The sequence below is a fragment of the Microtus oregoni genome, unplaced genomic scaffold (genome assembly GCF_018167655.1).
Source record: "Microtus oregoni isolate MIOR12 unplaced genomic scaffold, Mior012 000005F_ref0000423, whole genome shotgun sequence".
Classification (NCBI taxonomy): Eukaryota; Metazoa; Chordata; class Mammalia; order Rodentia; family Cricetidae; genus Microtus; species Microtus oregoni.
In genome coordinates, this window is record NW_024543064.1 from 29,454,964 (window position 1) to 29,478,811 (window position 23,848).

General features: G+C 50.8%; 1 protein-coding gene and 2 non-coding genes across 6 annotated transcripts; all 3 read right to left on the bottom strand.

The window, feature by feature from the left end:
• Window positions 1–6,676: 6,676 nt before the first annotated feature.
• Pabpc4 (poly(A) binding protein cytoplasmic 4) lies at window positions 6,677–22,169 on the bottom strand. 4 transcript variants are annotated; one of them, XM_041652391.1, is made up of 16 exons: window positions 21,109–22,169; window positions 18,110–18,303; window positions 15,684–15,799; window positions 14,434–14,573; window positions 14,036–14,130; window positions 13,205–13,342; window positions 12,425–12,520; window positions 10,834–11,106; window positions 10,485–10,572; window positions 10,302–10,373; window positions 9,754–9,840; window positions 9,535–9,662; window positions 7,981–8,074; window positions 7,749–7,879; window positions 7,549–7,658; window positions 6,677–6,960 (listed from the first exon to the last, which is right to left on the bottom strand). In XM_041652391.1, exons 1-15 carry the CDS (start codon window positions 21,299–21,301, stop codon window positions 7,560–7,562), a joined length of 1,944 nt encoding a protein of 647 aa, XP_041508325.1. In that variant the 5' UTR covers window positions 21,302–22,169; the 3' UTR covers window positions 6,677–6,960; window positions 7,549–7,559. The 4 variants fall into 4 exon arrangements, with proteins under 4 accessions (XP_041508325.1, XP_041508324.1, XP_041508328.1 ...); XM_041652390.1 differs by having other exon boundaries at window positions 10,254–10,373; XM_041652394.1 differs by lacking the exon at window positions 9,754–9,840.
• Window positions 12,080–12,212, bottom strand: LOC121448961. The gene has a single exon (XR_005974430.1). It is a non-coding gene; the product is annotated as a small nucleolar RNA SNORA55 (small nucleolar RNA).
• On the bottom strand, window positions 13,503–13,635 carry LOC121448960. The gene has a single exon (XR_005974429.1). It is a non-coding gene; the product is annotated as a small nucleolar RNA SNORA55 (small nucleolar RNA).
• Window positions 22,170–23,848: the final 1,679 nt, after the last annotated feature.

Below are 23,848 nucleotides of genomic sequence, written 5' to 3' on the forward strand. Positions count from 1 at the left end.
TGTCACACATGGCACACACAATAATTGCAAGTAAATATATTTTTACCTTTTGGTTTTTCGAAACAGAGTTTCTCTGTGTAGCTCTGACTATCTTGGAACTCACTCTCTGGACCAGGTTGGCCCCAAACTCAGAGATGCACCTGCTTCTGCCTTCTGAGTGTTGTGATTAAAGGCCTAGCTGTGAATACTTGTTTTTTTTTTTTTTTTTAGTTAAAATTGAGTGAGAAAATGATCTGTCTGAGTATGATAGCACTTGCCTGTACTCCCAGGACTTGGGAAGCAGACGCAGATGGCAAATTCATGGCCAGCCTGGGCTATGTGTTAAGTTTCAGTCTACTCAGAGCTACATAGTAGGAACCTGTCTAACCAACAACAGAAAGATAACTCTGACCAAACTAGCAGGAGGCACAGGCCATCTTGGAGACAGAAAGATACCTAGGAGAGCTGTGTGCTGGGAAGGAGGGAGGGATCCAGCTGGGCCCAGATGAATGCCAAGAATGAGGCCCAAGACTTTGACCAGCAAGCTAGGTGGTAGTGTCTGCTAAAACAGAAAGTGTGGAGAACTCAATGACGTTGATCTGAGAAGTTTAAGGGGGTTTGCATAGTAGCCACTGAAGACCACAGGCCGACAACGGCCACGAGCAAGAAGGTATAGAGCGGTCAGCTCGAAGACTCACTTAGAGACCAGTTCATCCTGGGGCAGGAAGTTCCTGCCCAGGACAGAGGCTCTCGGTGGGGTGCTACTGCCCTCTAGAGGCTACTTGGAAACTGCAAAGTATGTCCGTAATATTTGGCCTAACTACAAAGTCAGATCTGTTTTAAAAACTAACAGCCCAATGGTGCCTAGGCCTTTAATTCCAGCAGAGGTAGGCGGATCTCTGTGAGTTTAAGACCAGCCTGGTCTACAGCGTGAGTTCCAGGACAGCCAGGGCTGCCCAGAGAAACCCTGACTCGAAAAACCATACACAGATAAAGCCTGTCTCAAAAAACAAAACACCCACTTCTGGCCTCCTCAGACACCATACCTGCTGATGTGAACACGCAGCACATAAAGCTACAAACAAATCTTTTTGTTTGAGACAAGTTCTGTGTAGCCCTGGTCGTTCTGGAACTCGCTCTGTAGACCAGGCTGGTCTCAAACTCATAGATCCATCTGCCTCTGCCTCCAGAGTGCTGGGATTAGACTCAGGTGTGACCACAGCTTGTTGACAGTAATTTGACCCTTTGACCCAGCAATTCTGGTTCTAGGAATTTACCCTCAAGGTTGTTGTGGGATGCATTTCTTCTGGGCAAAGCAGCCCCCATCTTTGACAGATCGGCTGCAAGACTCAATCACCTTCAATTTGGAGGGGATTTGGGAAATTACTTCAGGGTCACCCTCACCTGAGATTAAGACACACACGTACATGCGCGTATACACACACACACACACACACACTTGTGTGCAATTCTGCCCTAATTGCATGTGGCCTGTGAGCTGAGTCTCGGGAGGTCCTAGATGCACAGGTTGGGGACGGTTAGCAGTGGGGTGGGGCCCATCTCTATGACTGTAGGAGTCACCCATGGTTAGTATGGTCTCTATTGCAGCTGTTTAGAGATACCACACACCTGTCATTAGTCCCTCCCCCAGTAAGGAAGCCTGGTAAACTCACTGGGTGAACTGGTAGATTAATTCCGTTTGCTATCGGGACCTTACAAGGAGAGAGCAGACTGTTCACACCTCCTCAGGGGAGGATCCTGACTAAACGGGCATGCCTTTAAATGTGCACACTGTGCGTTACTCCATCAGACACTGCCCACCTGCCGTCATAGGGCCCCGGCTGGGTCAGTGGTGGTCAGTCTGCCATGGACGCCTTAGGACCTGATGTGGACTGAATTCCAGAGGCTGCCACATCAATAAAGCAAAGTGAGAAAAGAACACTGTAGGTTTTAAGCAGGAATAGAGGAGAATAAATAAGGACATATTTCTGTTTGTATCTGAAAAAAAAATAACAAAAACAAACCACTAAGGATTTGCCAGAATTGGTTGCTATGCCTAGAACTGGAAGTCCTACCACCCCACACTAAGGCTCTGAAGCGTGTTCCTCAGTCTTTAGGGGATGGGGACTCAGCACCTGAGTCCCTAGGCTGTGTCTTTGATGTCTGCCCCGGTGCTGGCTCACGCTGCTCTACCCTTCGGATGCTCCTTTGCCATGAACAAGCCTTCCCTGCAGTGATGAAGTGAAATCGGGTCCAAAAGAACTCTTCCTCCCCAGAGGTGCTCCCATCGGGCATTTGTCCTCCCCAGGGGGGCTCCGGTCAGGCATTTTGTCTTCCCCAGAGGTGCTCCCATTGGGCATTTGTCCTCCCCAGAGCTTCTCCTGTCAGGCATTTTGTCCTCCCTAGGGGTGCTCCTGTTGGGTACTCTGTCCTCCCCAGGGGTGCTCCTGTTGGGTACTCTCCTCCCCAGGGGTGCTCCTGTTGGGTACTCTGTCCTCCCCAGGGGTGCTCCTGTTGGGTACTCTCCTCCCCAGGGGTGCTCCTGTCGGGTACTCTCCTCCCCAGGGGTGCTCCTGTCGGGTACTCTGTCCTCCCCAGGGGTGCTCCTGTCAGGTACTCTGTCCTCCCCAGGGGTGCTCCTGTCGGGTACTCTGTCCTCCCCAGGGGTGCTCCTGTCGGGTACTCTGTCCTCCCCAGGGGTGCTCCTGTCGGGTACTCTCCTCCCCAGGGGTGCTCCTGTGGGGTACTCTGTCCTCCCCAGGGGTGCTCCTGTCGGGTACTCTGTCCTCCCCAGGGGTGCTCCTGTCAGGTACTCTATCCTCCCCAGGGGTGCTCCTGTCGGGTACTCTGTCCTCCCCAGGGGTGCTCCTGTCGGGTACTCTCCTCCCCAGGGGTGCTCCTGTGGGGTACTCTGTCCTCCCCAGGGGTGCTCCTGTCGGGTACTCTGTCCTCCCCAGGGGTGCTCCTGTCAGGTACTCTGTCCTCCCCAGGGGTGCTCCTGTCAGGTACTCTGTCCTCCCCAGGGGTGCTCCTGTCAGGTACTCTGTCCTCCCCAGGGGTGCTCCTGTCAGGTACTCTGTCCTCCCCAGGGGTGCTCCTGTTGGGTACTCTCCTCCCCAGGGGTGCTCCTGTTGGGTACTCTCCTCCCCAGGGGTGCTCCTGTCGGGTACTCTGTCCTCCCCAGGGGTGCTCCTGTCGGGTACTCTCCTCCCCAGGGGTGCTCCTGTCGGGTACTCTGTCCTCCCCAGGGGTGCTCCTGTCAGGTACTCTGTCCTCCCCAGGGGTGCTCCTGTCGGGTACTCTGTCCTCCCCAGGGGTGCTCCTGTCGGGTACTCTGTCCTCCCCAGGGGTGCTCCTGTCGGGTACTCTCCTCCCCAGGGGTGCTCCTGTGGGGTACTCTGTCCTCCCCAGGGGTGCTCCTGTCGGGTACTCTGTCCTCCCCAGGGGTGCTCCTGTCAGGTACTCTATCCTCCCCAGGGGTGCTCCTGTCGGGTACTCTGTCCTCCCCAGGGGTGCTCCTGTCGGGTACTCTCCTCCCCAGGGGTGCTCCTGTGGGGTACTCTGTCCTCCCCAGGGGTGCTCCTGTCGGGTACTCTGTCCTCCCCAGGGGTGCTCCTGTCAGGTACTCTGTCCTCCCCAGGGGTGCTCCTGTCAGGTACTCTGTCCTCCCCAGGGGTGCTCCTGTCAGGTACTCTGTCCTCCCCAGGGGTGCTCCTGTCAGGTACTCTGTCCTCCCCAGGGGTGCTCCTGTTGGGTACTCTCCTCCCCAGGGGTGCTCCTGTTGGGTACTCTCCTCCCCAGGGGTGCTCCTGTCGGGTACTCTGTCCTCCCCAGGGGTGCTCCTGTCGCACCTCTGTTTTTTGTTCCAGTGATGAAGAGGTTTAGACACGAGCTGAAGGAGAAGGGGCAGCAGTGTCACGTATGTGTACGGGTGTTTTGCCTGCGTGTTATGTCTGTGTACTCGTGTTCCTGAGGGCAGATGACGTTGGATCTCTAGGAACCGGAATTACAGAAGGTTGTGAACCCCCCCCCCCATGTGGTTGCTGGGACCCAAATCTAGGTCTCAAGGGTAGCAAGTGTTCTTAACCACCCAGCATGGTTTTTTTTTTTTTTTTTTTTCCTTTTTATAAAGACAGGCATAGCGGCACACAGCGCTCAGGAGACTGTGAGCTCCAGGCCAGGCTAGTCTATGGATAGCCAGTTCCATGTCAACCAGGGCTACCCACTGAGACCCTGACTCAAAATTATTAGTAACAAAAACTAAAAGCCAACATAACGTAGGCCTTGTGATCTCAGTATTCAGACAGGCTGAGACAGGGGAATCTCAAGTTCCAGGTTACAACAGTGAGACCCTATGAGGGAAAACTGAAAAATTCTCAAAAATGAAACCTCATTGACTTTGCCTTAACCAAACCTGTACTTGCTCACAGGACGACTTAAGTCGTCCCCCCACCTTGTTCCTTCAAAAACAGGACAACAGGAACCTGGGAAGCAGATTCCTATGAAGGGGACTGAAGAGATGTACCAACCAGCATAGACTGGAACCCTCAGTCAGGGACGAAAACCACCAAAGCCACTATAACATAAGGTCTGAGCAGGGCAGAAAAGGGTCGTGTTGTCCCTCTATTGAATTTGTACTTGTAGTTTTTTTTTTTTAGTTTTTTGAGACAGTTTTTCTATCTGTCCTAGCTGTCCTAGAACTCACTCTGTAGACCAGGCTGGCCTCGAACCGAGAGATCTGCCTGCCTTTGCCTCCCGAGTGCTGGGATTAAAGGAATTTTGTTCTTGTTTTTAGAAAGCATATTAAAGCTAGGCTCTGTTGCCCCTAGTACACAGGAAGAGGCCGTGAGCTGAGAGGTCAGCCAGGCCGACAGTGACACTTAACATGAAATTTAGAAATTAAAATTTGAGCCGGGCAGTGGTGGTGCACGCCTTTAATCCCAGCACTTAAGGCAGAGGCAGGCGGATCTCTGTGAGTTCGAGGCCAACCTGGTCTAGAAGAGCTAGTTCCAGGATAGGAACCAAAAAAGCTACGGAGAAACCCTGTCTCAAAAATAAAAAAAAAAATTAAAATTTGAGTAAATGGGGTGTAATGTCCTGTTTCTTCTCAACCAGTGCAGAGTGAAAAAAAAAACCATGTTTGTGTGTATATATGTGTGTACGTATATGCATAAAATATATACATAAAAGCTGATTGTAATTATTTATAAAGAAAATGGTATGTATGCCCAAGGGCCTGCCTGGATTCCACGCCAGTTGGAGACAAGAGGGAACCAAGCCAGAATACTGAAGTGTTCCTGTGGGGATGCTCAGGAGATAAAGCAGCTGTTGCAAACCTGAGGACCCGAGTTCAGATCCTCAGTACAGTACTGATAGTCACTGACAGGCACCCAAACCCCAGAGCTGGGGGTGGGGGGTGGCGGGAGGCAGGCAGAACCCACCAAGGTTCTGAGCCCATCTCAGGTTCAGAGAGACTCAGAAGTGGAGGGAAGAGCATGCTCTAAACGTTAGGCTTGACTGGTCACTATTGGGTTTGAAGGTGCCATATGCAAGTAATGGAATCCTTAGAAGCTGGGTAGGAAACCGGTCCTACCTGCCCCCGCCCCCAGCCTCCAAAAGGACAGTTCTGAATGGAACACCCTGTTTTAGCTCAGTGAAGCCCACCTTCCAGAATTGCAACCAAACCTGTTCATTTTCAAAGCGCCCACATGTCAAAATCCCTGTTAGCTGCTCACAGCCTACTTTTCAATCTCTTGTGTGTGTGGTGTCTGTGACAGCCAGATCATGGTTCAGTTGGTCATGAGGCTGTTATCTTTCTCTACCAACCCCAAAGATTATTTTGGTTTTTCAAGACAGAGCTTCTGTGTAGCCCTGGCTGTTCTAGAATTTAAACTGTAGACCAGGCTGACCTTGAACCTGCCTCCCAAGTGCTGGAAATAAAGAGGTCTGCCACCACTGCTTAGTGTAGCTCCGTGGAGTGTGCACATGAGTGATCAAGGAGGGAGGTCTTGGATACCCTGGAGTTACGAGTGGTTTTAAGCCTCAATGCATGCAGAAATATTAAAGTCATTTTGTTTTACTATACAGAGTCTGGGCTTTAGGACCTGTCACTTAAAGGAAGACCAGCCACCAAAGGAGCCAGCCCAGAGACAACCTACCCACAGCCCTAAGAAGGGCAAGGCTGGACAGACAGCTGACCTTGGCCAGCACTTGTGCTCACACCGGGTGGGGGTGGGGGAACGGACTCCTGAGCATTTCCCACAGCTGAAGCCTTGCTGCAGAATCCGGGCCACTGCATCTTCTGCTGTGTGAACAGGGTGAGTGACTGCAGGATGCTGGACAAACCTTACCCGCCCCTGGGGTACGCAGCTACCCCAATGGAAGCTGAGCTCTCCTGCCTTTAGCATACCATATTCAAGTGCAAACCCTGCCATGGGGATGCAGCCAGCGTCCTGCTGGTTCAATTCACACTCAGCTTTTTCATGTTTGAGCCAAGCTGGCCTCCACGTTATCATTGGGTCTCGGGCATAGTATGTGCCTCCCAGGCCCACATTTAACTTAGGGCATCCTTGCTATAACCCTGTACTATTCTAAAAAACACACACACAAAAGTAGATTCATCTGCTATGTTCAAAGCCTAACAGCACATCCAGCAAAAGCCCCAAATTATGGAGTAAAAACAATGGCAACACACAAATGAGATTTTTTTCTTTATTGAGAAACTTAAAAGTCTTGGGTACATTAAATCCAATTTCTGGGAGGGGAAAAAAAATCAGAACCCACAATAGAAAAAAAAAAAGTTTACCTCCTGGGCCATAGCAGAACCCAGAGAATATATTCTCATAATTGAAAAATTCTAGGTGCTTCATAATTGACCTCTTGATACAAAATGACCTATTGAATTTGCAACTGTGTGGCAGACAAACCAGGGAGTCTTCAGACCTCAGCTTTTGCCATGAGGGGTTATTTGGCTTTTGACGCCTGAATCAAAGAGAAACACAAGCATGTTACCAGTTGTGTCGGATTACCACCAGCTGCCCATGCACAGCCTTCCTTTCTTTTTATAAAGAACCCACCAGTCCTAGGTCATTCTAGGCAGAGGGCCACAGCTCTCAAAGTCCCCGTGTAAATATAACCAGGTGTGCCCATTCTCCCACTAGATCGCGGTATCAATGCCCCTCCATGCCTGCTGCACCACAGAGCAGTGAACACCGCGTGCCAACCTCAGGCCAAGCTAGAAAGACCTGTACAGACACCAGGCGGATTGTATGTTGTAATTACGACAACTGATTGTTTCTGTCAAGGTGGGGGGCGCTGGGCCTTGAGAATGCCGAGCCACACATGATCAGGCACTTTCGAAGACTACTTTTACGTGTGCATGGTGAGGACGTTTGTGTCACTCACTCAGAAGAGATTGGGCACAAGTGATCTCAGGCTTTCGCCACACGGGCAGCTGGGATTATAGGTAGATGCTGTGTTATGCCTTTAATCCCAGCATTCTGGAGACTTGGGGCATATGGGAGACCCTATCTGGAAAAACACCAAACCAAACCCAACTGTCAAACCTACTTTTTCCTTGTCTAAGAGGTAGCAGCAGCAGCAGCAACAGCAGTGCCCACCTTCTGGGCGGCTTCTTTCTTGGCATGATGAGCCTGCAGGACTGCCACAGCTTCATCCACCTGTGAAAGACCGAGTGCCAGTGTCACCTTCAGCAGTAGCCCACATCACAGATGAGGCAGAGGGGTCACAGGGCCTGAAGGGCAGCCCACCTTGGAACGGAGAGACTCGGGGGACTCCAGCATGTGGAGCAGCTCCGAGTTGTCGATTTCCAGCAGCATCCCTGTGATCTTGCCGGCCAGGTTTGAATGCATTGTCTGGATGAGTGGGAACAAACGCTCCCCTGGGGGCAGAACAGTCAGTCAGCATCACAAGGGTATCCAATCCCAGGGAACACAAGCTGGCACCAGGCTCCCCGCTCTTCTTTAAGCACAGGACACTTACCCAGCATCTGCTTCTGTTCCTGGGGGGGTGCTGCAGCCAGCATCGAGGCAGTCAGTGGCTCCTGGCCCTGGACATGGACCGCAGGCTGGGGTGCCTGTGAGCCAGCAATAGTGGGGTTAGCACTATGGAAGACACTCAAGCTGAACACTTGAACATGCACCCACGAGAAAAGGGAGATGGGTGGAAGTGGCTGTCTAATCCTGCCCTTGGGGACTGAAGGACAGCAAGGAACTGGACCACCATCGAATGGCAAGTTGTCAGAAGTCACAGTCCTCTGAGCAAGCAAACCTGCCATGCTGGGTGAGCATTTGCCTAACAATTCAAGCCCTTTCAGTAAAAATCAGGACACAGGGAACTTAATTTTGTATTTTTCATGTGGTCTTGTTGGCCTTGAGTTCTTGATGATCCCTTTATCCCCAGTCCCCAAAAGCTGGAATGATAAGCACGTTCCAGCTTCACAGTAAACTGTACACGTATCCTCCTCTTCAAAGTTTCCTTTACGTTAGTTAATTCCAGCACAAACGAAGCCAGGAGTCAGAGAATCAAAGCATGTCTAAACATACTTCACCATCACCTTACCAGAGGTTTGGTTTTCCATGTAGTCTCTCTTAACCCAGGCTGGCCTTGAACTCAGTGTGTAGCTAAGTGCTGACCTTCAAGTCCTAACCCTTCAACTCTTGCCTCTACCACCCCAATGCAGAATTGCAGGCTATACCAATCTTCCTTCAGCACCAGGGCCTGGACCAGATTTTTACATATATGCAGGATGATTTAACATGTAACAGTAACATTGCTCAGAGCTCTAAAAGGCCTTACAGGTGAAAGACAACCCCCACTTTAGAGACCGTGGAGGAGGACACTGAAGAATAGCAGCTCACACTCCCAAAGCTATCTGTTTGCACAACCAAGGCCAGGCACAGCAAACTGCTACCAAGCTCTGAAACGAACTGGTTGTACCCTGGCTCACACTTAAAGGAAGGAGACAGCTTAGGCAAGGAATAAGCTCCCCACATTCTGTAAAGCCTTTTCTTCTGGGTGTTTGTGTGTAGGGGCCAAGGTCAACTTAGGGTCTCATCCCAAGCTCACTACTTTGGTCATACCAGCTAGCCCAACAGCACCAGGGAAACCACCGTGTCCGGCTTTCCATGTGTGTTTGGGATCTGAACTCAGGTCCTCACGGTTCCAGGGCATAGCCTGGTCCTGAGCCTTGTAAAGCCCGCCAACTGAGCCATGTCCCTGAAGACGAGCTTCAGTTCTAAGTGAGAAGTTACTCACAGCTGTTAAATCCCAAACCAAGGATCAATTAGGTCACTGGGTGTAAAAGTGACGCCAGGGCTCACAGAGCTGATAGCCAGGTGTCTTAAGGGACAGGAAGCACCAGCTGCTTCCTGCTATTTCTGCACTGTTACTAATCAGAAGGCTTTCAAGCTTGTTGCTCTCAGGGCCAGCGTCTGAACCGCCACAGGGGAGACCCTGGTGAGGGAGCCAGACCAAGGCATCTTTAAAACTGAGCACAAATAGGACAAAGGCCTCCATGGCTGTGCTGGACCTCACCTGCAGCGGCTGGATGGCAGGGTGAGGGCTGCGGACACTGGAGGCGTACTTGTATGGAGCCACAGCCCTGGGAGCAGCGGCAGCGACTGCGGCACGAGGTGCAAGGCTTGGCACGGCGGCAGGGACGCCTGTGGGAAGAACAAGCGTGGTTAAAGCCCGTAGCCTGGACAAAGGCCCGTCAAATCCCAGCTTTCCCCCGCTGTGTGCAGCCAATACCACCTCCAGACTGGCAGCTGTCAGTCAGCCCTTGCTGGGCGGCACCAGCCCCACCAAAGTCCATAGCCAAGCGGTCCGGGCACTCAGACCCTACAACAGACCAGCAAATGCACATCAGTGTCGGCAGCGGATGTCCAACTGGCCACGTCCCACGGAAGAAGAATCTCCAACACATGACCTTACATGTCCCTCACAGGACCAAAGGACACCACACAAGGCTTTGCACACTAGAATATGGCATACTCTCCCCTGACCCCTCAACAACAGGTCGTCTGTATAGTAATCCAGACAGAATACTTCCGGTTAACCCTTCACGTGCCACCATGAGCAGGAATGTTCAAAGTTACCAATACACCCAGGGTTCATTTCGTCGCTGCTCCTGCCTGAATGAACAGCCTGCCTAAGCACACAGCTAAAGAGTCCCAGACTGACCAAGCCAGGGCAGAGCTAATCATCCTGACTCCCTCCTCCCCGGCCATGCTCCTATAGGCGAGTTTGCTCACCGACTCTCTGAGTGGTAGTAGGAAGGCCACGAGAGGCCGGAGCATTACCAGTTGGAGCCAGATGGCGAAGAGCTGGACGAGGCCCAGACTGCCGTATAGCACTTGGCATTCCCTGGAAGCCTGGCCAAGAGACAGGGACAAGCAAGTCACTAACAAGCCAGAGGCTGGGCTGCAGAAGCAGGAACTGGACAGGCATACCTGGTGAGGAAGGCCCTGCTTCCAGCTACCTACCTTGAGGTCTCCCGCCTTGCTGCCAGCGTGGATTAGGCCTCATCTGTGCTAGTTGGTTAGGTGTGTAATATGGAGGTCTTCCCTGAGCCTGGAGGGGAGACGAGCACCCAAAACCTGAGAACCTGAACACACCAGCCTCGACTCCCTCATCTTACTACTAAGCCAAGTTAAAGAGTGAAAGGCACTCTACCCAAAAGCTGAGGATCCGTTAGCGGGACGGGTTCACTTTCTCTGTGGTCATGAGTGTGAATGATCACAGGTTAACTCCTCACTTCAGCACCAGTATCCCCAAACCCCTCCCCCAGCTACAGAACACAGAAGCAGCTGCACCGTCCCCTGGCAGACCCACCTGCGGAACTGCTGGCACGAAGTAGCCACCGGCCGCAGGCTGGAACTGATTTAAGATGGCATTAGCAGGGAGCGCTCTCATGCCAGCCACACGCTGCATATACTGGTTGGTCAGATGAGCCTTTCGCTCTTCCTTCCTCTGCGCCAGGGCAACATACAGCGGCTTAGAGCCCACAATTCGGCCGTTCATCTCAGTGACTGCTTTGGTTGCCTCTTCAGGAGACGAGAAGCAGACAAAGCCAAACCCTTTGCTTCTTCCGTCTTCTAGCATCACCTACAAGGAGAACAGCTAATGCTGAGGAAGGCACATCTCCAGAGGGGCCAGACCGCGCACGCGCACACACACACACACACACACACACGGGAGGCAGAGGTTCAGAAGCTCAAGAGCTGCTGTGAAATCCTATCTCAAAAACTAATTGCAGCTTAGTTTTTTCCAGGTCGCCAATGGCTGCCACCAGTTCAGTGGGAGGCAGTGACCTAGAAGCCAGGGAACCTAGAACCCAGATTCTAAACAGTCTCACCTACCCTCTGAGCCTGTGTTTCCACAACTGCAGAGCCAGCCACTATTTCTTTCCCTCTCCTGAAAGGGCACTTGCTTTCTGAGTCTTGTGTGTGGGCATCATCAGCCCAAAGTCAAGTGTCATCAGCTTGACAATGTCCTACCCATGGAACAGCGCTCGGCCATGATCTTGAAGGTGGCACCAGGAACCTCAGGGGGATTCTCCAACAGGCCAGCCAAGTGAGTAACACCAAGAGGAAAGTTCGCCAGCACCAAAGCAGTCACATGTCACCTCCACAGCTGCTCTGGCTAATCTAATCACCCACATCCTCCAGGGTTTCTTTTGCCAACACCCCGAAAAGTCTATCATTTAAACACAATAACCCCAGCTCTGCAGAGTGGCATACACCAATCCCTACACTCGGGAGACAGAGGCAGGTGGATCTCTGTGAGCTTGAGGCCAGCCTGGTCTAACATAGTGAGATCCTATCTCTTTAAAACCATACTAACACAAATGGTAACATCCTTTGTACAAGGGATGCAGTTTACACTAAGGGCCAGGGCAGGGTCGCCAAATCCCACTTAGTCACACAGTCCCCTTTCTCGCTACCAGTGGCATCCTCTACCAAGAGGCATCTCGTGTCAGGCTGTGCACATTCCCTAAGTGCCAAGGACATGCCACCGCTCATGCCCATGTAAGCATGGCTACCCAGCCAAACTTTCACGTAGAGTCTGCTCAGGAGTTAAGTGTGGCAGAGCTGTAGGGACAGGCCCAAAGACAAATGGAAAATGACCCGTCTGGATATTCTCTGCTCTATTGTAGCACCGTCTGTCCCCAGACCAGCACCAGGCAGCAGGACCGGGAAAGATTTGAGTGCTGTAGGGGCTACAGGGAGGAGCTGTGCCAGACTCCAAGCTCCAGTGCAAGCAGACATCACACATCTTCTCCAGAGCAAGACTCTCAGGGGCACCCGAAGCAAAGAGGAATATGCTGGAATAACACTGTACTCAGGACCACCGTCATAACTGACATCTACTGATGTCACCAGAACGTGCTGCTTCCAAACCCACACGCTCACACTCACATTACCTTAGCGCTGGTGATTGATCCAAAAGGAGAAAACTCTTTCCGTAATTTCTCATCGTCAATGGTGTCATCCAAGTTCTTAATGTAGAGATTCACTCCCTGGGGAAGGGACCACTGTTAATTACACCTGTACACACAGGAACTTCCCAATGTGAGCCCCAGAACATGCTTGGGAACTTGTCAAATTAAAACTGTTGTCTGTTGAAAAAAAAAGTCTCAAAAACAAACCCTTGCCGTAACCCTAACACTCAGAGGGTCAAGGCAGGGGGGCGACTGAGTGTCTGTCTGAGGCTAGACTAGGCTATACGGCAAGATTCTGACTCAAAACCACAAAACCTGAAACTCCAGAGTTGGGGCCCAACATGTTTTGAGAGGGTTTCTGAGAGTTCAAGGTCAGCCTAAGCTAGACTGTGACTTTCTCCAGGCCAGACTGGGTTAAAAGTAAGTCACGGTCTCTATGAGCCCAAGTTGAGCAACTTCTGCCCTAAAACTGCCAGGGCCAATAATGCAGCCACGTCACCTCCACAGCTGCCCTGGCCTATCACTAACTCTCCAGGGACCTTTGAGCTACCAAAGGGGGCATGAGTTTAAATTAAGAAAAACGAACCCACACAGCAAAGAGCAGGGAATATAGACACTTTCAGAACAGAGGCCAGAAATCACTGTCTCTGCTCAGCAATGCCCTCCACACCTGAGGCCATAACCTTTATTGGCAGGCAGTTAGGTACAGATGCCAAGCCCACAGAGCAGTCTAGTGTCCTCTTAGATGGCAGCCCACCTCACCTGGTACCGACTAATTCGCTCCTGCTTCAGCTGCTCAAATTTCCGTTTTAATTCAGCTTGACGCTCTACTTTTTTCTGTGCACGGCCTACAAATATGGCTTTCCCACTCATCTCCTTTCCATTCATTTCTTCCACAGCCTAGAGAGAAGATGTATGTCTGTAATGCAGGTGCAGAGACAGGGTCTTCTGGAGTATCCAGACCCATCTGAGAAGTGGGGCTAGCATCTAACTGTGTCACTGGGTCTTAATTCCCAACCCCAGCTCCAGCACCTTCCAAACGCCCTCACTGCCCAGGAGAAAGTGTGGCAGAGCTGTAGGGACAGGCCCCAAGACAAATGGAAAACGACCCGTCTGGATATTCTCTGCTTTACTGTAGCACTGTCTGTCCCCAGACCAGCACCAGGCAGCAGGACTGGGAAAGATTTGAGTGCAGAAGGCAAAAACAGAGAGGGAGAGAAGACTCCACACCCAGTATTTGTATAAAACATAGGCAGATGCCAGTCTTGACTAATGATTTAGCTATAGGCTTTTCAGGCCCCTTTGAAGCTTAAAAGTCCAGCACACTGCTCTGCCCACAGGCGCAGGTCCAACTTTTGAGGCTTCAGTCCCCCTACAAGAATGGGAACAACTACCTGTCTCAATCTTTCAACAGCAAGTGACAGGTACGAGCAAATGCTGGGTGGTGTAACCGACACTTGAACTGGACTTGCATGGGTGCTGATGCCAGGGCACAGCGCTGCACACCCACCACTAGGCAGCCCACTCCAGCCAGGCTCTACCGGGCACCGGGTACTACCTACAGGTTCTGCCCGACCCTCACAGTACACTCACCTTATTGGCATCCTCGTGCTTCTCGTAACTGACAAAGCCAAAGCCTTTGGATTTCCCACTGGGATCTCTCATCACTTTGACGCTTAGGGTTTTACCTATTATCAAAGGACAGAACTATTAGTGACACCATCTCTACCACAGCTCAAGGTTTCTTGCTAGTAACTCAACTGAAGGAATCCCTGGCTGAGCCCAGGTGGGCTTAAGGCAGAAAGAGGTTAACGTGCCTGGCCTTAAAAAAAAAAATCACGATGAAAGGAGCTAGGATGAAGCTGAGAGGAAGGTCGGGACCCTGCCCACCCGGACCCTGAGACAGGTGCCCTGCGTGTTAAGTAAGAACAGGTCATTTCTCGAGCCAGTGAACAGGACGAAAGGACATGTGGGCCACAGACACCACTCACCAAACTGACTGAAGAGCTCTTTCAGGTTATCATCATCCACGTCTTCCCCAAAGTTTTTGATATAAACATTGGTAAATTCCTTGGCCTTGGCTCCAAGCTCAGCTTCACGCTCTTTGCGAGACTTGAATCTGCCCACAAACCTACAAAGACACCAGGAAGCACAGCGTTTACTCAGAAGGAACAGACATGACCTCCAGGGTCCCAAAGGAGTGCAGAGGAAAGGCTGACAGGAGAGGTTAATACCAGGGCCCCATCCACCGTGAGAACAAGCTCAGATGCCCAAGTCCCCAGCAGGAAAAGAAAGAGGCAGGACTGTCCTGCAAGGACCGGTCCCAGGGCCCCTGGTTCAGACCAGGGCCACTCCTACCACATCACACTGCCTTCGTGAAGAAACCTGACGACCATGTTTTTAAAATGTTCATTTCTGTGCATCTATGTAAATGCATAGAAAACGTCTGGAAGGGCACAAACCAAACTGTTAACAGCAGTTTTAAGTGTGATCACTGTCACCAGGAGCCTTTGCTTTCCTGCTGTATCACCTGGTAACTCCACCAGGAAAGTAGCTCCACACCTGATAGACATGTAAGCACAGCTTTGTCTGTCCCACACCACAAAGGACAGAAATGATTGCTGCTTCTAATAGCCAAAATGTAACAGTACTTTCGCTTTCCCCCACATGGTTCAGCTAAGTTCTGTCCCCGCCCCACAGTATTGACAAGATGTTACACGGTGTCCCCGCAAAGAGATGTATTTTTCACTGTATGCAAACTATGCCTGCAGTAAAATGGGAGCTGCAGCTCAGAGGAAGGAAGAACTAGGTAAAGGACAATTTAGTGACCCATGGGCAGACCAGAGTAAAAGGAAAGCCAAGGTCACACAGATAGTAGTATCCAGCTCCTGGTCAGCCCAGGGCCTCTCCACTCTGCCGCTGGCCAAGACCCCTGCTCAGAGCGGGCTCAGAGCTGTCTTCTAGCCAGTCCCAGTTGCTGATGCTCACAAAACCCACAGATGAATGCCTTTAAGGGAGAGGCAGCAGGCAGGCCATGGCTCGGGCAGGGAGCCCACCGTGGCGAGTCAAAAGGGCTGCCATGGCTCGGGCAGGGAGACTCACCAGCCCTGGAGTGGAGAGGTAGGAGCAGGCCACACTTGGGCCGAGAGAACCAGTAGCCGCCTTGTGTGTGCCAGTTAATACCGAGGTGGGGCCATGGCTGGCTCATGCGATGGTTGTCGCTCCAGACTGGGACACTCACACTTTGCGGTCATTGAGGAGCATGCCATTCATCTTCTCGATGGCCTTGTCGGCAGCCTCTTGGGTCTCGAAGTGGACAAAGGCATAACCCTTAGAGCCATTCTCATCACAAACCACCTGTTGAAGAAGAGGTAGACCACCTGAGCATCATCTGCCAGATGTACCAGCTGGGACCTCCTGTGACCCAACATCACACAGCACCAGTACTCCACTCATAAATGGTTAGCCTGCTTCTACCCAAAAACATGCTTGTGGAGGTGAGGTCAGCTCCAGGAGGTTCTTTTGGATACAGTCTGATCAGGTCAGGCTGCCTGGCATGCAAGCCCCCAGGAATTATGTTTCAGGAATTCTATATCCCTCCCCAGTACTGGTATTATATATGCATGCCCCATGCCCACTTTTTATGTGAACAAACTCAGATCCTTGTGTAGCAAGCACTCTACCACATGAGTTTCCCGCTGAGCACAGGCTTTTGTTCCAAATTTACTTTCATTAATATTTTTTTTTGAAGAATCTGGCTGAGTGTGGTGACAAGCTTGTAAGAGTACTTGGGATAGCCACAGCTCGGATGAGGTTCAAGGTACACAGTACACAGAACATTTTAGAGCCCAGCCTAGATTGTAAGATCCAGCCTCAAAAATAAATTAAAAAAAAAAACCAACAAACACAAGGGGTCTATATGTGGTTCAATGTGTAAAGGAGTTTATCCCCAAGCCCCAGTTCATTCCCCGGGATCCACAAGGTGAAACAAACTGACTCTTGTTAATCATCCTCTGACCTCCATAAACAAACCACGATACAATGTGTTCATAAGTGAAAAGATAAAAATTTAAAGAGAGAAGGCTAGAGACTAGCTCAGCAGTAGAGCCCCTGCACAAGCCCTGGCCCTGGGTTCCATTATCAGTGCAACAAAGCAATAGGAAAGAAAAAGAAAAAAAACAACCCAGGAGATCTGGGTGGAAACCAAAGTGCTTAGGAAGAGATGGCTTCTCAACCACGTGAAGACTGAAGAATGCCTCTGAGATGGCTAAGTAACGGGTCCTAGAAACACTGAGCCTCTGTCCTCCCCTCGCCCTTAGCCAAAATGAAAACTGTTCAAGCTTCCAAAAGCAGGTAACATGAAGGCAGGGAGGGTGGAGAATAAGCACAGGAAAAACACCTGCCAAAAGGCCATCTCTCATCATCCAGCCGAGGGCTGCCTGGAATGCAGCCCTGTGCTCGACCATATAAACCGTAAGATTACATACTTGTAATCTCAGCACTTGGGAGCTGGAAACATAAAGGTCAGAAGATCAAAGTCACCCTTGGCTACATTCTATACAAGAGTTCAAAGCCAAGCTGAGCTACATGTACTCCTATCTCAAAACAACCATCCTTCCTCAGGTTACATGAGGCCATGGTTGGGACGATCTCCAAGGACTTCTGTGAGGATTCCATTCCCAGAATGGGATCCAGCTTGTGGATGAACATCCACAATGGTAGACCTCTAGTAACAGCTACTCAGGATGCAGAGACTCAGGACAATCACAAGTTCAAGCCAGACTAGGCAACTTGGTGAGGTGTCTCAAATAAAAGTAAAGAGGGCTAGGGATAAAGCTCGCTGGACCCCAGAGGCTTTATGCAGAGATGGGGGAGGGCGCTAACAACCCTAATGAATGCACCCACTCACACACACAAAGATAGAAGACAGAAAAGCTACAAAGATAGCCCCAAAGCTACAGAGAAACCCTGTCTCAGAAAACCAAAAACAACTAGGAATGGGATTAGAGGGAGCAAGCCAAGAGTAAGTAATGGGGGTATGATATGATGGAGATCTTTATGTATAATGTATAAGGCCCCGAGGTCAAGTCCTAGGACTGAAGGAAGAGGGAGATGCTCCATTTTCAGCATTTAAAAAATGACCACACCCAACTGTCTCTAATTCTAAGGCACTCTCCCTTTCACATTATCTTGTTTTGAGTCTTTCTACACCCCAGGCTGTGTTTGAATGCCCCAGATAGCTCCTATCTCAGCCTTGAGAGCATACTACACCCAGCCAGGCGGTGGTGGCACACGCCTTTAATCCCAGCACTTGGGAGGCAGAGGCAGGCCGATCTGTGAGTTCGAGACCAGCCTGGTCTACAAAAGCTAGTTTCAGGACAGGCTCCAAAACCAGAGAAACCCTGTCTCAAAAAACCAAAAAAAAAAAAAAAAAAAGATTCAGGAAATATTTAGCTAGAATAATACAATGTTGGGGCTGGGGATGTGGCTCAGAGGTTAAGAGCTCTGGCTGCCCTTCTGAAGGTCCTGAGTTCCATTCTCAGCAACCACATGGTGGATGCTCACAACCATCTATAGAGAGATGTGGTGCCCTCTTCTGGCCTGCAGACATACATGCAGACAAAACTGCATACATAATATTTTTTTAAAAAGATTTTTACTGCTTACCTTACAGGACAGGATGTTTCCAAAGGCTGAAAAGGTATCATAAAGTGCCTTGTTGTCTATAGATTTGTCCAGGTTCTTGATGAAGACATTCCCCACACCAGACTTTCTCAAAGAGGGATCCCTCTGAGACCACATGATCCGGATTGGCTTTCCCTTAATCACATCAAAGTTCATGGTGTCCAAGGCTCTCTCGGCTGTAGAAGAGGAACATATTTTAATTAAGAATGCTAAACATCAACCAAGATGACTATCACTATTCCAGATCACTCAACTATTAATACCAGATTGAAAAATAAGGTCCCCAGCCATGGACTATGCTCATGTTCCAGGGTCTTCACTGGCTACCAACCCTGCCCCACGTGAGAGTCATGCCTAGACCTTTCAAAGATTTAATCAGAATTCTACAAAATCTTAGGGATTCAGCTGCCCTACCAAGCCCACCAGGTGCCACAGAGACAGTGAAGGACCAAAAAAAAATCTCAGCAAAGGAAGAGCACAAGTTCAAGCTCAGCCTGGGCTACGTAAGGTTTCCAGCTCCACAGTCCAAGCAAGGCAGCTGGGTGTCAGCTCTTGATCCCAGCCATGATGTGCAAATTTCCTCCCAAATTAAAACATATTCCATCCTACAAGAAGTACATACGCAGGAAGGTAGAAACAGCTCAAAATGGCTTTAGGAAGTCCCTGAAACTGATCAGATTCACTAGGGCACTCCCTGCAAAAAAATATTAAAGTCACCCCCTCCCCCAGTGGGAAGTAAGCCAAGCTGCCAAGTTGCTCAAGAGAAAGCTGTGAAAATGTTAAGAGTGGACCGGCTGCCTAGAAAAAGCAGGAACCAGCCAAGCAGCCTAGAAGAGGGCTCCAGCTTTGTGAGCGGTCACACACACTGGAGAGGTCATGTAGCTAGCTGTCTCACCCAATCCCTTCAAGGAACCCCAATCAAACTCATTGGCTTTTGTTGGCATCTTCACTGGTATCCACGCTTTGTTCTGCCATGGGCTCTTATTTGGGGTGTGTTGTGCTCCCAGGAGGTTTTGCCACATGGCAAAGGCAGGTGGATCCCCCAGTTCAAGGCTAGCCTGGTTTACATTAAGAATCGAGCTCATCCAGGTGGTGGTGGCACACGCCTCTATCCCAGCATTTAGAGGCAGAGGCAGGAGGATCTCTGTAAATTCGAGGCCAGCCTGGTCTACAAGAGCTAGTTCTAGGTCAGCTATGACTGTTACACAGAGAAACCCTGTCTCAAAAAAACCCAAAGAATTGAGCTCCAGTACAGCCAGGACTACATAGAGTCCTCATCTCAAAAACAACAAAAAAACCAAGTAGGCAAGCCTAGTTCTCACCTTACCCTTACTTCAAAGCAGGAAAAAGACGAGCAACAGGCCTAATAGTAGGACGATGCCCAATATGCAGAGACCCTGGCTTTAATCCCTAGCATTACCAAGAAAAGGGAAAGCTCCCTAAACTGCTCAACAAATCCAACCATCCAATCAGCCAAGAGGATTTACTCCCAATCTTGCCCATAGCATGTGGGCTAAATCTTCATGGGCGCTGGGGACTGTGGCTGGGCAGAGGGGAAACAAGCCAGTTCAGAGAAAGTCTGGTAGGAGCTTATCCCTAAGTATGCAAACTCAAACTATTCCATTATATCAGCAGTAAAGGAGCCCATCCCAACACAATCCCTGATCTATTTCAGACAGCACCAGGAGTTGGTAAGCTGGCAAATCGGGCTACACTTATTTATAGCAGGCAGAAAGTCCTACAGAGGTATGTGTTGGCAGACACACCGACCAATGGCTTCTGCTATCTCTAAGAGACACAACTTTCGTTAAGAAGTCAAGAAAGCAAGGCAACAGCCAAGGGACTCCATTACTCTCCCGCTTAAAAAAAAGAAAAAGCAAGCCCCCTCTTTATACGCCCATGGACAAGCAATAGGATTAGCTTCTAAGTACTCTGACAATAGAAATACCTGTAGTCTACTAGACCAATTCCCTGGTCTTAGCTGCAACCCGGGGAGAAAAAAAGTGCCTCATCAAAGTTAGGAAAACAGGGGCCTAAGACATCCTTGGCCACAGGATGGCTTGGGTACGGCCTCCACCCCTCCCCCAGCAGTGGTCTCCGCAGTTGCTCCCTTTTAATCTGGAGTCACGTGCAGCCCCCGGTTGGGTTTCTCCAGGGCTTATCTAAGGCTTGCCTGCAGTCTCAACTGCTCCATCTGGGACGGCAGAACACTGCACTGGGAGCCTAACTTGGTGTGGTTCTTTTCTGTCACAAGGGGTTTCCACAACCATAACGCACCACCCACAGGTGCCCAGGAGATTTAAAGCGACCCCCCCCCCCCCAGACTACCTAGGCACCGTCCTCCACAGCCTAGAGCTTCACCAGAGCTGAGCAAAGTCCCCAAAAACACTGTGGCAAACGTGGGGGTGGGGGGTGGGGAGGTGGCCGGGTAGATGCTGCTGGCGACACTAGCAAAGCTGCCCTCAAGGTTAAGGCATGAAATCGTTCCCCTTGCTTCTCACTGCCCTACAGTCACCCTAATCAACACAAAAATCAAGATTCGGGACAGGTTAAGGGGCGGAGAGGGCCAGCAGCTTTGCAACCTGGCGGTGTGCACTGCTTCAAGCCATCGAGGAGAGCCAGTCCATGCCAGGGTCTACAACAGACCCACTTCGGCTTGAGTGGGACTAGACACACTCGACCAGTCCAGTCACTTCATTCAGATCCCAATTTACAATCTCCTGGCGTTCCAACCCCCACTCCACCCCACCCCCACCCAGTAGCCCAAGGTCATCAGGTTAGCGAGTGGTGGAAGCAAGACTGGAAGCCGGGGTCGCGACCACGAGCTCGGCTCTCAAGCACCACGTCTTGCTTCCACCGATGGCTTCTCTGGCACCGTGCTGCCACGTTCCTCGCCAGCTCTTGCCAGATCGGCCTCCGTCTACAGGACTCCTAAGGTCCCCCCGGAATCTCCCGACCGTGTAGACACTGTTTCTACTCACCGTCAGCTGGCTGCTGGAAGTTGACGTAGGCATAACCCAGAGAGCGGCGGGTGATCATATCGCGGCAGACCCGGATGGACAGCACAGGCCCCGCAGGACTGAACTTTTCGTACAGCATGGCTTCGGTGACGTCCGAGTGCAGGTCGCCCACGTACAAGGAGGCCATGGGGTAGCTGCTGGCCGCAGCGTTCATCTCCCCACCCCCCACCACCCCGAGCCCCGCCAGGACTTCTTACAGGGCTCACTGCAGGACAAAAGGGGCTCCGAGGAGCCGTGGCCCGCGCCGCAGCGCACAGGTGGCACCAGCGACACCGGCAAAGGCTGGAGCAGGCGGGACGGGAGTGCGGGAACGCTTGCACGGAACCGCAAAAGCCCCAAAGACAAAAGGCTTTCAAAAACAATATGGCCCTCTCCTGGAGTTTGTACTCTCCAGCTGTCCTAGCTTGGGGCTTAAAAATAAAAATTAAACTAGGGAATCCCCTGGCAAAGGGGGCCAAAAAAATTTTTTTTCAAGAGGCAGACAGATGCTGCGCTCAACAGCGGCCCCGGGGACACGCGTTTCTCGATAAATATAGGCCCCGGGCTCCCGGCGGTTTACAATTACAGCGGCCCGGGAAGGGGGAAACCGAATCTTTGCGGGTGCCGGCGAAGGGCAGCGGACACGTGGTGCGGCCGGCCGGGGCGCGGGGCTGCCACGCGGCGCAGAGGCGTGCCGTGCGGGCTGGGGGCGGCTCACCACCGGACGGACTGACGCGGACAGACAGGCAGGCCGGAAACGTGCGAAAGTCACTTCCCCGCGGGCACTCAGCACGATTCGCTCTCCCGTTTTTTTTTTCTTTTTCTTCTTTGCTCTTTTTTTCTTTTCTTTTCTTTCTTTTTTTTTAAGGTTTTTAGGCTTTTTTGTAATTTTTTTTAAGCTTTTTCTCTTTTTTGCTTCAGGCTTGCTGAGCCCGAACGCAGCACTAGCTGCTGCGACCCGGGGCGGAGAGAGGCGGCCGGGACAGCCACCGCTCCATTTATACCCGCCCGCCCCGGGCGCTGCTGGTCGAAGGGCGCCTCGCGACCTGGGCGCAGTCGTGCCCGCCCACTCTGCCCGGGGGCCCGAGGCGGGGCGGCCACACGAGAGTGACCTGGAGCGGCGGCGAGGCGCCACAGCGACCCCTGGCGTGCGGAGGACCGTCCGCTCGCACCCGCCGAAGAGTCTCAACACCCGTTATACGGAATGGAACCCCGCGCAGCCAGAACGTTAAAAAACAGCCACGAGACAGGGCGGTGGTGGTGCAGGCCAGCCTGGTCTACAGAGCGAGTTCCAGGACAGGCCCCAGGGCTACAGAGTAACCCTATCTCGAAAAACTAAAATAAATATAATAACCACGAAATGTCTACTTCTACACAAAGGGATGCTAAATTACAGTTAATAGGTGGCCCACTAAATGGTCCAGCTGAATACACAAGACAGACTGAAGTTTTGAGAACATATAACCTTGAGGTTGGATTGTAGAGGTCACTGAGTTCGAGGCCAGCCTGGTATACAGAGTGAGTTCCAGGACAGTCAGAACAACGCAGAGAAACCCTGTCTCCCAAAACCAAACCAAGCTGGGCAGTGGTGGCGCATGCCTTTATTCCCAGCACTCAGGAAACAACGGCAGGCAGATCTCTGTGAGTTCAAGGCCGGCCTGGTCTACAAGAGCTAGTTCCAGAACAGGCTCCAAAGCTACAGAGAAACCCCGTCTCGAAAAACCAAAACAACAACAACAACAACAACAAAACCCAAAACCAAAATAAAACAAATAAGCATTTATATAGCATTTGATCCCTCCCCAGAGAAGTCAACCCAGACCACCCCGTCAGCTAAAGTAGCCTGCCAACATTCATAATCACGATTATATCATCACAGTTTCTTTAGTTTGAAATTTCTATTATACCAAAAAATATGCTGTGCAAACCAATGCTGTGCACCCATGAGCCAAAACTTTGAACCCTGACTCTGCCCAGGTGTGGTGACACAGGGCTCTACCCGACTATACCTTCAACACTTAGGACGCTGAGTCAGGAGGACTGAGAGTTTGAGGATCACATACATTGCAGTAGGATCCTGTCTCAAAAACTTATATACACAAACAAATATTACCTAGGCTATATATGACCAAGTGTGTATGAGCGTGTATGTAAAACTGGAAACCGCAGTCTGGGGATGGAGTTCAGCTGCAGAACGCTTGTGTCACGTGTACAATCCCCCAACGCTTATAAAAATGGGCACAGTGGCCAGCCTGAGCTAGATAAAAAAAGAAAAAAAATGTAGAGAAAATGTGAGTGAAACTAGGCTTGGAGGACACCTCCCAACTCTTGGGAGGCGGAGGCAGGAGGATCTCTGTGAATTCAAGGCCAACCTGGTCTACAGAGTGAGTTCCAAAACAGCCAGGGCTGTTTCAAAGAGAAACCCTGTCTTAAAAACAAAAGAAAACAAAAAACAAAAACAACAACAACAAAAAGATTTAGGCCTTATATCTAAGATATATTTACCTGCAAATATTCCAAAATCTGAAAAAAGGAAGGATTCAATGCACTCTGGTCTCAAGCATTTTGCCTATTTCCTTATTTAGTGTCTGTCTTTTCCCCCAAAACAAGTTCATGGTAACAAGAACTTAAAGTCGCATCTAGCATGGCACAGACTAAATGCTCAATCCGTATCTGTTAAATAAACCATGAATTCAAGGCATAGAGAAGCAAATGCCTCATG